General features: G+C 42.1%; 2 protein-coding genes across 2 annotated transcripts in view; one reads left to right on the top strand and one right to left on the bottom strand.

Moving 5' to 3' along the window:
• The window catches only part of LRP1 (LDL receptor protein 1), a 56,333-nt gene that overhangs the window by 16,059 nt on the left and 26,379 nt on the right, over window positions 1-13,895 (bottom strand). The window contains exons 2-5 of the mRNA XM_017166852.3: window positions 3,684-3,797; window positions 653-778; window positions 461-583; window positions 31-282 (exon numbers count right to left, since the gene is read on the bottom strand). Of these exons, the coding sequence (XP_017022341.1) occupies window positions 31-282; window positions 461-583; window positions 653-778; window positions 3,684-3,797 (615 nt within the window). The remainder of the gene's footprint in view (window positions 1-30; window positions 283-460; window positions 584-652; window positions 779-3,683; window positions 3,798-13,895) is intronic.
• On the top strand, window positions 5,131-5,876 carry LOC108074714 (protein nemuri). The gene has a single exon (XM_017166856.2). The coding sequence runs from the start codon at window positions 5,154-5,156 to the stop codon at window positions 5,826-5,828; it is 675 nt and encodes a 224-aa protein (XP_017022345.1). The 5' UTR covers window positions 5,131-5,153; the 3' UTR covers window positions 5,829-5,876.

The raw sequence follows: 13,895 nt of genomic DNA, 5'->3' as shown, positions 1-13,895 counted from the left end.
GGAATGTTTTCTTTTCGGTTGTTCCATTACCATTGATGGCCCGGCAGCGCCTTCCCTTGGACTTGGCATAGCCGGAAACGCAGGAGCATTCGTAGGAGCCCGGCGTATTGCGGCACACCTGGTCGCAAGTGCCGGGCTCGGTGCACTCATCGTAGTCCACACAGCGGGTGGAGTTGGCCGACTCGGATACCTGACCCTTGGGGCAGTAGCAGCGAGGCCCCTGCGGGGTTAGCTTGCAGTTGTAGCTGCAGTTCAGGGCGGCGCAGGCCGCGTTCTGTTTATCTGTGGGAAAAATATCATTACATTTTTTTGGGAATTTATTGGAAGGTATTTGTGGAGGAAAACAAGCCTTCCTTTTCGAGGGAAATAATTCACTTTTAATTGCATTTATATCTGACAGATACTTTAAGGTTATTAATTAGTTTCTAATTGATATATTTCCTAAGGATGCTTATCTTACCACATTGCAGCTCATCATTATCACAGTCCCAGTGGCCATCACAGAAGCGGGACAACTCCAGGCAGTCGCCATTGCGACACTCGCTCTCAAAGGCCCGGCACTTGGGCGCTGCTCCATTGGGACCTATTCACACGAGAGAGGGGATACGAATATGGATTCAGTGGGTCAATGGGTGGGTTTTGGCTTACTCACAGTTGGTCTCATCGGATGTGTCGCCCTTGCCGCAGTCGTATTCGCCATCGCATAGCCAGTTATCCGGTATGCACTGGCGGCTGTGCCCGCACCGAAACTGTCCCTCGTTGCACTTGGGCGCCTTGGCTGGAAGGAGAAGGAAGGAACAAGCTCAGTACACACTCCCGTGCAATAACAATAACCGAAATGAAGATTTATGGACGGGTTTGTTAGTGGTTCGCATTTCGGCCACCGAAAGTTGCTGCTGCTTTTGCTGCCGCTGCTGCTCTGTTGTTCGTACAAATCGTTGAATTATTTCGCGAGATATCGTAAATAAAACGCAAACAAGAGCAGTCCTGGCGAACTTTCGGCAGATATAAAAGTTTTAACTCGCACTTTAAGTGGAAAAATCCTAAAAATAACTGTGCTAAACCAGCACTTTTTTGGGCCAAGGCAGAGAAAAGTGTCATCAATAGTGTTGTCAGGGGATTCGGGGATTTAGAACGAGGATATATAGTATATTTTAAAAGGAAACTTTACCACATAATACTATGAGAAAGGTATCTCCAACTTATAAAGTAATTAAAGCTAAGAAAAGGGATATTTAGATCTACTGTTTTCCCAATTTCTTAACTATATTAAGCCTTAGCTCGAGTAATATCCATAAAAACCTATTTATCAAGTTCCCTGAGTCATATTTCTAATAGAAAAAAAATTAGTTCCGTTCCAGATGCCTGGCTAGCTTTCTAAATTGTTAAATATCCTGCCGTTTCCTGGCCTTCCTTCTGCTCATGACTGCCATTACCCAATTAGCTCCACTCTTAATAAAGGACCCTGTTTCGTATTCCCATTTTAGGGGGTGACAATGGCCAACCCTCAAAAGACCATGAGGAAAAAAAAAAAGTGTGACAAATACGCTCCGCTAGATGGCCAGTTAATTTTTGGGTTGACTTTGCTTCCAGTTAGTTGAACTCCCTGTGGCACTTGAAAATGTTTAACAATTGCCGGGGCACCAAGCAGCAGCAGGAGCAGCAGCATCATTTTTGACCATTTTCGAGAGGGCGAGAGTTGATTAAATAAATGCTGGGCTCCCACTTTTGGTCAGCTTGGGGGTCCTCCCTCCCTGCTAGCCTTGACAAAAATTCCTGGTCGCGGATTCGTTTTGTGTGTGTGTTGTTTTTTCTTGCTGCTCTCCGGCGAGAAAAATAAAAAATTTAAACTTTGCTCTGGACTCCGTGACTGCATGCCCTTGGGCTTATTACGTATTATATCCGTGTGCGACCCCACTCCGCGGCACACGGGGCATGCAAATTGCCCCGCGAATACGGGAATACGGAAGTAAGGGGAAGCCGGCGGAGACATGGACACGTCCAATGGCTGTCTCTGGAGTTTAACCTCTTGGCAAGGAAAATATTTTTTGGCCGTTCCCATGTGTCGCCAATGTGGCTTTTATGGTTATAGTCGCGCATGTCGGTCGGATGTCAGGGCTCTTTGTGTTGGTGCTTCACTTGGTTACTTCCCAACCAAGGAGACGACCGACCACCCACTCTGCACCCAGTCCCGCTGTCATGGCATTGTCATTGCTCTGCCTCTGATTTGGACCTCCGATGCGGAGAGAATACAACGCGTTATTTGAATTCTTCTTCTGCTCGTGCGAATATATATTCCTTTTATTTGTGTCAAGCAATTTGCATCTCACAAGCAGCACAAATGTACGACGACAGAGTCTAGGAAAACAGGGGAAATATTATAATATGGTGTCGGTAATGTCGGCAGCAGTATGGAAACATTCCATTTGAAGTCATCTCTGAAGGAAAGAGAGACCTCATAAAAGTTGATACACTTGAAAAGTGTGAATAAATTGAAACACAATAAGAGACGATTGAAACTGAACGATTTTTATTTATTTAGTTATCATTTTAACGCTTGATATGTACCCCCAGGACTTGACTCTAACTAATTCCATTAAAACTGCAAACAATAATCTAGTTAAATCTCAAATATTCACACTTTTTGAACCCACTAGAGCACATTTAAGTCAAGCAGCACATTTAAAAGTTACGCATAAATTTGAATAAAAAATATATTTTTCAAGAGGATCGCATACGTTGTTCGCTTGGCCGAGGAAACTTTTTTGTCGCTAGTGTAACGAGGCCAGTTTAAATGCAATATATCAAGAGACTTTTATACATATATATATAAGCGACAACACTTTATAAAGTGCATATGTATACATGTATATGTGTGTGTGCCTGCATTCAGTTCAGTTTAATTGAAATTGCGCGGAAGGCAGCTGATGGAGCGAAAGAGGAGCATCAGCAGGAAGGAGGAGTTTGGCAAATGTGGATGACAACGATGTGCCAGGCACATTTATTATAATCTGTTGCATTAATATTTGCCGACAATTTGTCGTCTGAGTTGTCGTTCTCTCTCTCTCTCTCTCTCTCTGTCCTTCTGCAGTGCCATAAAAATTAAATTAAAAATGCCAGAGGAACTCTCTGGGCCAGCAGCAGCAGCAGGAAAAGCAATTGTTGCAGCTCGTTGCCTTTATTGGGCAAAACAAGAAGAGAATAAAAATGTCTACACATTTATTTAGCTTTGTCCACTTATCATCCCTCAAGGAAATTAAGGACAATCGCCAGAATCCACTGTCCACTGACACTCGACCAGACTTGGCTTTTAAAGTCAGTCCCTAGGCTTGGGCTTTCAATTTACGGATTTGCCGGATGGCCCCAAAATGGTTTTGCCAACTAATTGCATTTGCTACGGCCCCGTTTTGGTTTTTACCCCCCCCCCCATTCCCTGGGCTGGCCGAAGGGTCGAATGCTTTTGGCCATGTATTTGCGGTGAATTTTTAGTCCTGGCCATAGCCACACAGCCCACCTGTCATTAGAGGGGACACCCGGGGAATGTACCGACCGAACAGTCAAACCAATAATAAAGCAATCACCGACTGCTAATGTCCCCAGCGGGAAGCCGGGATCGGTAGGGGATTGAGAATTGGGTATGCTATGGGTATATGGAAAAAGTGGGAAACCCATTGAATACTCACCGCACTCGCTGCTCTCATCAGACCTGTCCGGACAGTCGGCCTTCGAGTCGCACCGCCAGCGCATCGGTATGCAGAATCCATCGTTGCATGTGAAGTACGAGGCTGGACAGGGACCTGCAATCGGATAGATGACGGAATAATGGTCACTCGTTGCGATTTGACATGAAGAAACGTGGAAACGAGAATATCGAGGCGGCCATTAAATCATTTGGGTCTCTGTCAGAGTTGGATTTGTAATGAATCGTCCGTCTGGCAGAGTGAATGTGAGTGTGTGTGTGGCATTGAAGCAATTATGGTAATCTCTCAGTGTTGTGTTGCGGCAAGAGGGTTCTTTGGAGCCTTTGAGTGCTCATTATATTAGCAGAGTTTTACATATTTTACATTTAGAATTTAAAAGTTGAGCTAGGCTCAAGCTTAATATTCTTTTGGTTTTGCTCTCAGGACTAGAAATAAAATAAAAGAGCGGCTGCGACTCTCTCGTTCGTTTCTGAGTGCTTTCATTACTTATTTGCTTGTACATTGCAGGCAAGACATAGAAGACAGAGAACGAGGAGGAAAGCTAGCTTAAAAGAAGAAAAATTGCTCTCGATTTTAAATCTAGAAAAGGAATAAGGCCAATTGAGAGGCTTTTTAAATCCCCTCCTTTTACTAAAGTCCTTGAATAACCGAAATAATAAATAATACATCCCCAAAAGAGTCCCCAAGCTATTAAAGCCCACTTTTATATCAATAACCAGTAACAAAAACATTGCATAATTTAAATAATTCACATATTTTCTCATGAACAATTCTAATATAATGCAGACACATATTTCAAATCGTCAATCAACGCACGCTCACATAAATTATATCAGAATAATTCTAATTTCAATCACTTGATCCACAGCTGTGGCCCCATACAGAAAGGTTGCCAAATTATTTTTCCATTAAATATGCAGAGTGGAGACGTGTTAACGCCGGTCGGACCACAAATCCAGGGAATCCACCAACATACCAACACCCACCCAACCACCCACTGCCACTCCCAGCTCCCTTTCAGCTAGCTTTCCGGAAAATGTCAGATAATTCCAATGTTTATGCAGTTGTTGTAGTAGCTCTGTGGTACGTGCCTACAATTAAACATTAACAACGGAGCGAGCAATATTGCCGGGAGCAGCAACTGTTGTGGGCCAACTTATAGTACGTGACTCGGGGGGCACTGCATCATTAGCCAGAGCCGGGTCGAAGCTGTTCCTAACTTGGGGTAAACAATAAAAAACTAATTTAAATTTGCTTAGAGCATAAATAAGAAGGTGTCAGAAGTGCTGTTCCTGATAACACCAACAACCGGCTTTTTCGGGAGGCCCACTTTCCCAAGTCAAACAATGGTATCTTTGGCTATTGACACAGCCGTCGGGGAAGCTCTAGTTCTTGGGGGCCATAAAAGCCATGGCCTGCGGGTAGTGCAGCAACAGAACGCATCCATCAGCCATGTCTTCGAAGTGGCTTCTACTCGTGGCCCTGGTGGCCCTGCTCAGTATTGGCACAGGCAGCTTGGCCAAGCCCAGGCATCAGCAAGGCGTCCAGGCTAGAGCCACGCTCCGCGATCGGGATCTCCAGCGCCTGAATTCCAGATACTATGCCATTGCCCAGGATGAAGAGGATGGTGATGATATCCTGGAGCACGAAGAGGATGTCGGCAATGATCCTGAAGATCAGGATGAGGAGGAGGAGGAAGAAATTGACAACAAACTGGAGGAGGTATTGGCCGCCAAGAAAGTAGACACTGCCGCCGCCAAGACGGAGACGAAGGTGGCTGAGCAAGAGGAACAGGATGAAAACCAGGATCTGGAGGAACTGGAAAACGAGCAGGAGGAGGAGGAGGAACTAGAGCAGGAGCTGGTTCTACCTCGAGCAGAGGCTCGTGGCAGACGGCGCAGCTCCCGACGCAGGGGCGGCCGCAAGGGTCGTGGCCGCAAGAACCGTAGACGTGGCAACCGCCGCTGCGGTGGCAAAGGCAAGCGTGGACGTGGTGGCAAGCGCCGACGCACTGCATCCAAGCGAAGTGGCAACAAGCGGACAACGGGTGCCAAGCGACAGGGCCAAAAGACCAGGACCAACAAAACAGCCCAAAAGCAGACTGCGCCATCCACAAAGGTGGCTTAAAGAGCTTAAAACTCTCTCATATGTAAGTCGCTTTTAAACTCAACTTTAGCGGCAATGAAACTCTTTAAAAAATAAACAAAATTAACAAAGAAAGTTTGTTTCTATTTATATATAATTTTTAATATTTTATGTACTAGTTGGCAGTACTTCTATCCTTTTGTAATCCGTAAAATTGAACAGCATAGAGGAACCAAAGTATTTGATATTCACCGGATAGTGCCTGTCAATTGTGATTTGCTTTATTTCCGCTGGACAGTCTGATTTCAAGACACAGATATGACGATCGCCATCGATAATATAGCCTTCTTTGCAGACACAAGGTCCGCCACATTTATGGATGCAGGTTCTGCTCACAAATTCACAAGTATCGGGACAGGGAGTGGGACACTTGGCCAGGGTGCCATTTACAGAACAATCTATTTTGGAAAAATCTAAATCCGAAGAAGCTAAAGCTAGTAAGCTATAAAATACAAGGTGAATATATTTTAAAGTCATTCTAGCCAGAGTTTGATTCTAGAAGCTACTGAAGTGACTTTCAGTTTGGAAAAGTCTAACTAAGCTGTAAAATTTTAATTAGTTCGGCCTTAGCATGGCGAATTTAGTTAGTAACGTTACAGATAGTTTCAATATGTATATTTTTCTGCTCTAGTATTCTAACCATTCCAGCAAAACCCTAATTAATGACCCTGCTGAAATCACCAAAGTCCGAATTAATTTATTTCCCAGCATATATTTCCCAGGAGTTATGTTTTATCAGGGCTTTTTCACAATGATCTGCTAATATCGCTGTACGTATCCAACTGACTAAACTTTATTGTAGCATACTTTTCGGGCCACATTTCGCCAGAGAAAGTTTTTATCGCGAATATACACATAGGTACAGGTGTGTACGCGTGACCCTGTTGGGATGCCAGGCAGCAACCACAAGTCATAAATTTCGCCAGCTATTCTGCTTTTGTTATAGTGCCTTTTTTTATGTATTTATACCGGTGCACCGTGTATGGGCCCCATAAATTATAGAACGTTGCAATTTCGCATGGCGGCTTTGCACTGTTCGAAATTAGTTTTACGCCTCTTTTTGATTTAGCAAGTATTGTGGTTCACTGCGCTTGCTCTACATATAAAAATCAAAAATATATATAAAATAGGGAGCAGCTTCTCTCACCCCTTTTCCAATTCCGACCTGCACTCAATTTCAGTTTATTTTCCCTTCAGCTTATCTGTGCAATGGCTGCCTTGGCCATTGAGTTCGTTTACCCAACAGCGTCGTCATGCCAATCGCTTGTTCAAGGATGTTCCACAGAAAAGTCCATTCGTTTCGAGTTGGAATTTAGCACCTATTCTACCTTAAGGATTCTGGTTTGGTTTTGTGATGATGCGAATAAATAAGAAGACACAAATAATAAAGAGAACTTCAATACCATAATAAATCCTTTTAATTTCCCCAAAACTAATAACTTAAAATGTGTTTAATTCTGTGGCCATTCTTAATTGCGAAATTCCTTTTAAGAACGCCCTCTACGAACGCCCTCCTGTGTTTACTCTGTCTACCTGTAGCCAATTTCGAGCTGGTCTTATCTGTCTGGACTGCTGCTGTTGGCAGTTGGTCAGCACAATGGCTAGGGTTATGTACACAACTGGTGGGCCACGTACTATAGTCTCCTGCTCCTGTAAGTCCTGGAACTTTCCAACGACAGCCTGGTCTGTCCTGCCACTGACATTTGCCAAATCAAATAGAAATTTTAATTGACTCTTGGCTGGCTGAACGTGCCCGGTTTTGCCTTCTCATGGGGGTCGTCTTTAATGCCATTACCTAAGCCTTAAAGCCTTTGTCCTAGCTATTTACCACACCACTCAATAAGTTCCCGGCCTGACATATACGGGGCAGTAGTAACCAAACATCGATATTTTTTATTGATAGTGTCTTTTATCATAAGCTTTGTGTACAAATTTTACAACTCTGCGACCACGTGTTTTCAAGTTATAAATTTTAAAGTGAAACAACCTTTGAGTTTTTCTACAATATGGAAAAAAAAAGAATTTCGTGTCCTCATTAAACACTGTTTTTTGATTGGAAAAAATACGGTAGAAGCCAAAATTTGGCTTGATAAGCATTACCCGGAATCTTCTCCAGGAAAATCAACCATCAAGGACTGGTACAATGAATTTAAACGTTGTCGTGTGGACACCGAAGACGCTGACCCTAGCGGTCGCCCAAAAACAGCAGTTACGCCAGAAAATATCGCCAAAATCCAAAAAATTGTATTGGCCGAACGCAAATTTAAATTAAAAGAGATAGCTAATGCATCAAAGATATCAGAAGGCAGTGTGTTCGCGATATTCCATGAATATTTGGATATGAGAAAGCTCTGCTCAAAGTGGGTGCCGCGATTGCTAACACCGGACCAAAAGCAACAACGCATTGATGATTCCGAGACGTTTTTAAGCATGTTGAAGCGCAATGGGACCGATTTTTTTCGCCGTTACTTAACAATGGACGAAACATGGATACACTACTACACTACAGAATCCAGTCAACAGTCTTCTGAGTGGGTGGTATTTGGTGAAAGCCGTCCGAAGCGTCCCAAAACACAAATATCGGCGGGTAAGGTTATGGCGTCCGTATTTTGGGATGCATATGAGATTTTGTTTATAGACTACCTGGAGAAAGGTAAAACAATCAACAGCGAATATTATATAAAGCTGCTGGATCGACTGGACCAAGCTATCAAGAAAAAAAACGTCCACATATAGCAAAGAAGAAACCGCTGTTTCACTGGATAATGCACCGTGCCACAAGTCTGTGGCAACAATGATGAAATTGAGCGAATTGAGATTCGAACTACTGCCGACCGCACCCTATTCTCCAGATTTGGCCCCCAGCGACTACTGGCTTTTTTCAGATCTCAAAAAGCACCTCCAAGGCAAGAGATATCGAAAAAATGAGGAGGCGATTGCCGATACTGAGGCCTATTTTAAGGGCAAAAGTTCAGCCTTCTCCAAAAATGGCATCGAAAGGTTGGAGAAGCGCTGGACTGAGTGTGTAGCCGTAGATGAAAACTAAATTGATGAATAAAACTAAATTTTCAGAAAAAAATGTGTTTTTCCTTCTTAGGCCGGGAACTTATTGAGCGGTGTGGTACTCTGGTTCCTCCATTTCAGCCCTACGACGACCTGCCTCCTCTCCTCCTCCTCTGCTTGTTTTTCAATCAGCGCGGAAAAACGGGTTAAGCGCCTTTTCGGCTCGAAGGGAAATTTGCATCTGTCGCTGTTGCGAATTATGTGGGCGCGCACACGAAAAAAGGAAAGTTTCAGATTCAGGATTCAGGATTCAGTTCACCAGCCAACCCTTCTCCCTTCAGGCGGCTTCTCTGTTTGTCAACAACTTTGGGCGCTTTCTATACCCAGTATTTTGGGATATAATAGGGGTATGCTGGAGATGTTTGTTTTTCAGAGAAAGGAAAGTATTTACAAGCTTTTAAACCTACGCTTCGGGGTCTTTAGTAAAGCTACATTTAAGAGTCTTTAAGTGTAGAGCCTCAGGGTAGGCTATAAAATGGTAAATATTGAGTAAAGGTTCGTTCAAAAAAATACAAATAAACAACATAAATATAGAAAAAAACTTTCTTGGATATAAATGTATTTAAATTAATAGAAAATTTGGTACATTTCTCTTCGTTTATTTATGAAAAACAAATATATCTCAATATCTCCAAGTCAGATACCTCAACTCCCCGTTTTTCCCAGCTTTTTGTTCTTGTTTTTTGTTTGCTTTTTGGGTCAAAAGATATGTATATATGTGTCTGTGTGTGTTTGTGCGTTGTTTGGCTGTGTGCAACATAGTTTTTCACTTAATTAGCGCGCTGAATGACGCGTTGACAGTTGGCAGGAGTACGTGCCACGCCTGCGGGGCATGCAACACACAGTTTTCCGTGATTGTTCTTGTTGTGCAAAAGGGCGCGGGAGGAGCTGTTCTTCCTGCCGTCACGGCCGAGGAGTGACAGAGATTTCAGAGATTTTTGCCTCCTATGGAACTTCCAGCAGCTGCGCAGCCCGACAGGCAGCGTTCATAATTAAGGACAATTGTTGTTTACCACGGTAATAAAAGGTCGGCAGATTGATATTAATCCGGTTGTCTCGCTATCTGTTCTTCTATAAAAAGAAGTTTAAAGGATCTTTAGTTAAGGAGAATTTTAAAGGGTATAAATTGAAAAAAATTCTCTTTATTTAAAAGACTTATCCGAAGTTTGCTTAAAATGTTGCAAGATATCTCAAAGATCTGTACAAATTAATTGCCACTGAAAATTCCCCAGCAAAACTTAACGATTGGACGTAAAGCAACCATCATTTTCCAGGCAGAACTCTGAAAACCCTTTCATCCACAAATTGAGCCCATGAATATCGTAAACATTTTCACTGCCAGCCGGCGAATTTCCGTTGTCAGCTCGTGCAATTTGCAGTTCACACATCACTTTTACTTCCCCTACGCCGCCTGGTTGCTTTTCCTTCTCTCCTCATGTCAACGCTTTTCCCAGGCTTTTCATCTCCTTGCGACTTTAATGATATAAACTTTGGGAAAATTTACACAACTGCTTGGATGGATATTTCTTCTTTTTGCCACGTTTTTAATGAGCAGTGTCAGGGCATGGGGTTTTCTTCTTAAAAAATCGATGAGATAAAAAAGCGTTTTACGGAAAGCAAACGGAATAATACAGCGAGAGAGAAAAAACTGGGCATATACTGATCTATATATCGATATAAAAGCATACAAAAAATTTAATAAAAAATGTTATTTCATCTCCTTTACTCTGCATATAAAATATTTAAAAATTAGCTCCTTTAACAAAAAATAAAGGTGACAAAGTGAGGACTGACTCAGGCGGGCATAACAGATTTCCGCTTGACCATGGTCGAGCGGCACAAACCAACCCGTAATTCTCCGGGGGAAACAGGAAGCCGAGCTGCATCCGGTGGGCTTTCACCGCTGCGGTTGTGCCCAGTCAGCATCTGGCTGTACATACAAATATGGCGGCTTCCGTTGGCATTTCAACTTCCTTGCTCTGCGGTCTCAATTTTCATTTATATCGACATCGCCCAGTCTGATGCGATATGCTGCTGCTTCTGCTGCTACCATCTCTGTCCACTCAGCTCAATGTATAATTTAATGCACTGATGTGCGCATAATGAGCGTGATTGACATAAATGTGCTTTAAATGCACACGGGAATTGGGTCTGGGTTCGAATTGGAGTTGGAATTTTGGAGAAGGATGAGGCGCTGAGCTTGCCTGAACATAGCAAACAAAGCCTGACAGTCAGTCAGGACTAAAGTGATGCTGATTTGGATATGTTTGTGTTGGTGCTAAAATTTCTGAATTTTAAAATAGAGGACATTTATTAGGATCTAGAAGATTTCCGAGAATTAAAGGATTTTTATTATTTTTTATTATATTTCATGTGTTCTATCTCTATGTCGCAGTCTCTCTACCGAGCTTTACCTGCCATGTACAAGCAATGGTGGATGTAGAAGTAGCCAACGAGAAAGGTTTTTTGAGCTGCACTCAGAGAGAGAGTATCACTTATGTTTTCTCTTTCTGATAAAGCAGAAGTGAAATAAATTAAAGAAGATATAATATTGTAGTCTCTTCTTTATTTTCCAATTTCTATCCGGATTTAAAAAAAGCCAAGAAAGATACATATATCCTCCTTTTCGCTATTGAAAAAACTACCACGGCATCACTGAATGTTTGAATAGGTGGCGAAAATTGGGGTTGCCTCGGAGCATAGAGTCCGTGTCCGTCCGGCTTTGGTTTGTTTGTCGTGAGCACTGGACTTTGCCAGCGCTTTCGGTTTGCTCGCTCGGTTTGTTGTCTGTGGCCGTATGTTTTGGGCACTTAAATCGAGTTTATTACGTGCTTCTGCCCGGCCAAATGGCCAAAATGGCCAAATGGCCAACTGGCCAAATGAAGGCGGTGCTGGAGAGCAATCCTAAAAGCCAAATCACTTAGAACCGAAAAGTAAAATAAAACTTTAACCCCAACTTTACTTCTGTGCTGGCTTGGCTCTCTGTTTTGGCTTGCAACCGCACCAACTTGTAAATGAGTATTTCGTTTATTAAATTTAATTGTTTTTGGGAATGCACAAAGACAACAACAAATAAGAAACAATAAAACATTAGACCGCAGGAAAGTTTTCCTATCGTAAAAGTTTGGTAAGCTGTTATGACTGAGTACAAATGGGGAATTACAGATCTGAAACGTATTTCGGAAAGTTTTTAGAAAATATAGCTGTGTCTGGACACTATATAAGGTCTCCTTACTGTGGCGCCCCTTGCTAGTTTTAACTTCCCTAATAATTTACAAAATATTTTGAGTTTCCTTGCAAAAACAATAAGCTAGATTATTTGAATTTCTATAGAGACCACCACCAACCAACATCTAATCTCCCCGCCACTCTTTAGCATAAAATTGAGATATCCTTTTGCATCCGTAAGGACCATAAAAAGTTGCAGCATCATCAACGCTTGTCGAGGGACGAAAATGAAAAAACAGTCCAAAGGGGTGGACGGAGATCCTTGGAGAAGGGTGCAAAACTTTCTCTTTGCTTTTTTTGGAAGGAAAAACTTTGCAGGAAATATTTAAAAGAGTTCCCTTCTCTCTCACGCACATTGCGAATTTTATTTGAATTATATTGCTATGTTTTTTGGGTTGCCAAAATGGCCAAACTTGCATTAATAAGCCGGAGCCATACTGAGCACTTTTACACCTTTTGACAAAGTAAAGCTTTGTGTATCCCATAAATAGGATAATGAGTGTGGCATAATTATAATGAAATTAAATTTGAATTTAAGGAATGTAGAATGTGGAAGGTAATTGAACAAGAAAATGGTTTTAACGTTACTACTTAGGGGGATTTTTAATCCATAGAAATGAACTTGTCCTAGTTCTTATGTATCTTACATATCTATTAGTCTGTCTGTTTTATTTTCCACAAAATTACAGAAGTTTTTAGAGATTTTTCTATAAACAAAATCAATAATGAACTCACTGATTAAAATACAGAGTATGCAAAACAAAAAAAATTTACTCAAACAACGAAAACTTTCTATGGCAGCATTATTCTGCAGTCTGCCAACTTTTTCCTACCATGTAGGGAAACTTGAATGCAAGTTTCGGTTTAGAGTTTGAGTCAATAACTTAAAGCACTTGATGCCAGCCTTTTGCAGGCCCATAATCATCGTCATCAACATCATTGTGGGGCCTCTCATCTTTTTCAATCCCTCTCTCTCTCCTCACGAAGCTGAAAATTTCCTTCATAAATGTTTATAAACACAATTTTCTAGTTGTGGCAAAAGTTATTCTATTGGGGCCTTCTCTTTCGCCATCGCTGCTATCTGCAGCACTATGATTTATATATAAGCGATCATCAATCTTCTTTAACTGACAACGCAGTGGCATTGGTTGTTGGTTCTGTTACTGCCAGTTGAGTGGAGCCAAACAACGAGGCTTTAAATGATTCTCTTTTTGTCGCCCATTGATACCCCAGACTCCTAAGACTGCAAATTCATTTTGCTTGTTTCTGGGCAGGAAGGAAGGATGTCAGGATGCCAAGATGGAATGCGGCAGGGGGCGGCAGGATGCGGGATGATGTTGTGGCTTGTCGTGTCTGTCATTGTCATGTACTTGTCGTACAAGAGCACACTGAATGCACACACTGGCAGCAGCGGCAGCTCCAAAAACTCGTAGGTTGAACCACAGCAAACGGCAATCAATCGATGATTTCTATTCATTTTTAAACACTGCAGAGGAGGAGGAGGGTATAACAGAGTATGCTTTATAAATTAGAGAGGCTGTTGGAATATTAAAAGCACTCATTCACTCTCAGGCAAGCACTAACGATCGGTTAAAATTCAATTTCAGCTTAGGCTTGTTTTATTCATGAGTTTATATGGGCTTTTAAAAATTGCAAGTACACTCTAGGATACAGAGTAGTGGGTTCAGGGTAATTTTTAACTATTTAAATACATTTATCAAAATGATTTTTATTCCATTTTGTGCTTTAAAATGCAAT

Source organism: Drosophila kikkawai, chromosome 2R (assembly GCF_030179895.1).
Source record: "Drosophila kikkawai strain 14028-0561.14 chromosome 2R, DkikHiC1v2, whole genome shotgun sequence".
Lineage (NCBI taxonomy): Eukaryota > Metazoa > Arthropoda > Insecta > Diptera > Drosophilidae > Drosophila > Drosophila kikkawai.
Note: the sequence above shows the minus strand (reverse complement) of the source record. Positions and strands in the feature narration are given on the sequence as shown.

Coding starts and splice junctions, on each gene's coding strand:
- LOC108074714 (XM_017166856.2), top strand. CDS start 5,154: ATGTCTTCGAAGTGGCTTCTACTCGTGGCCCTGGTGGCCCTGCTCAGT.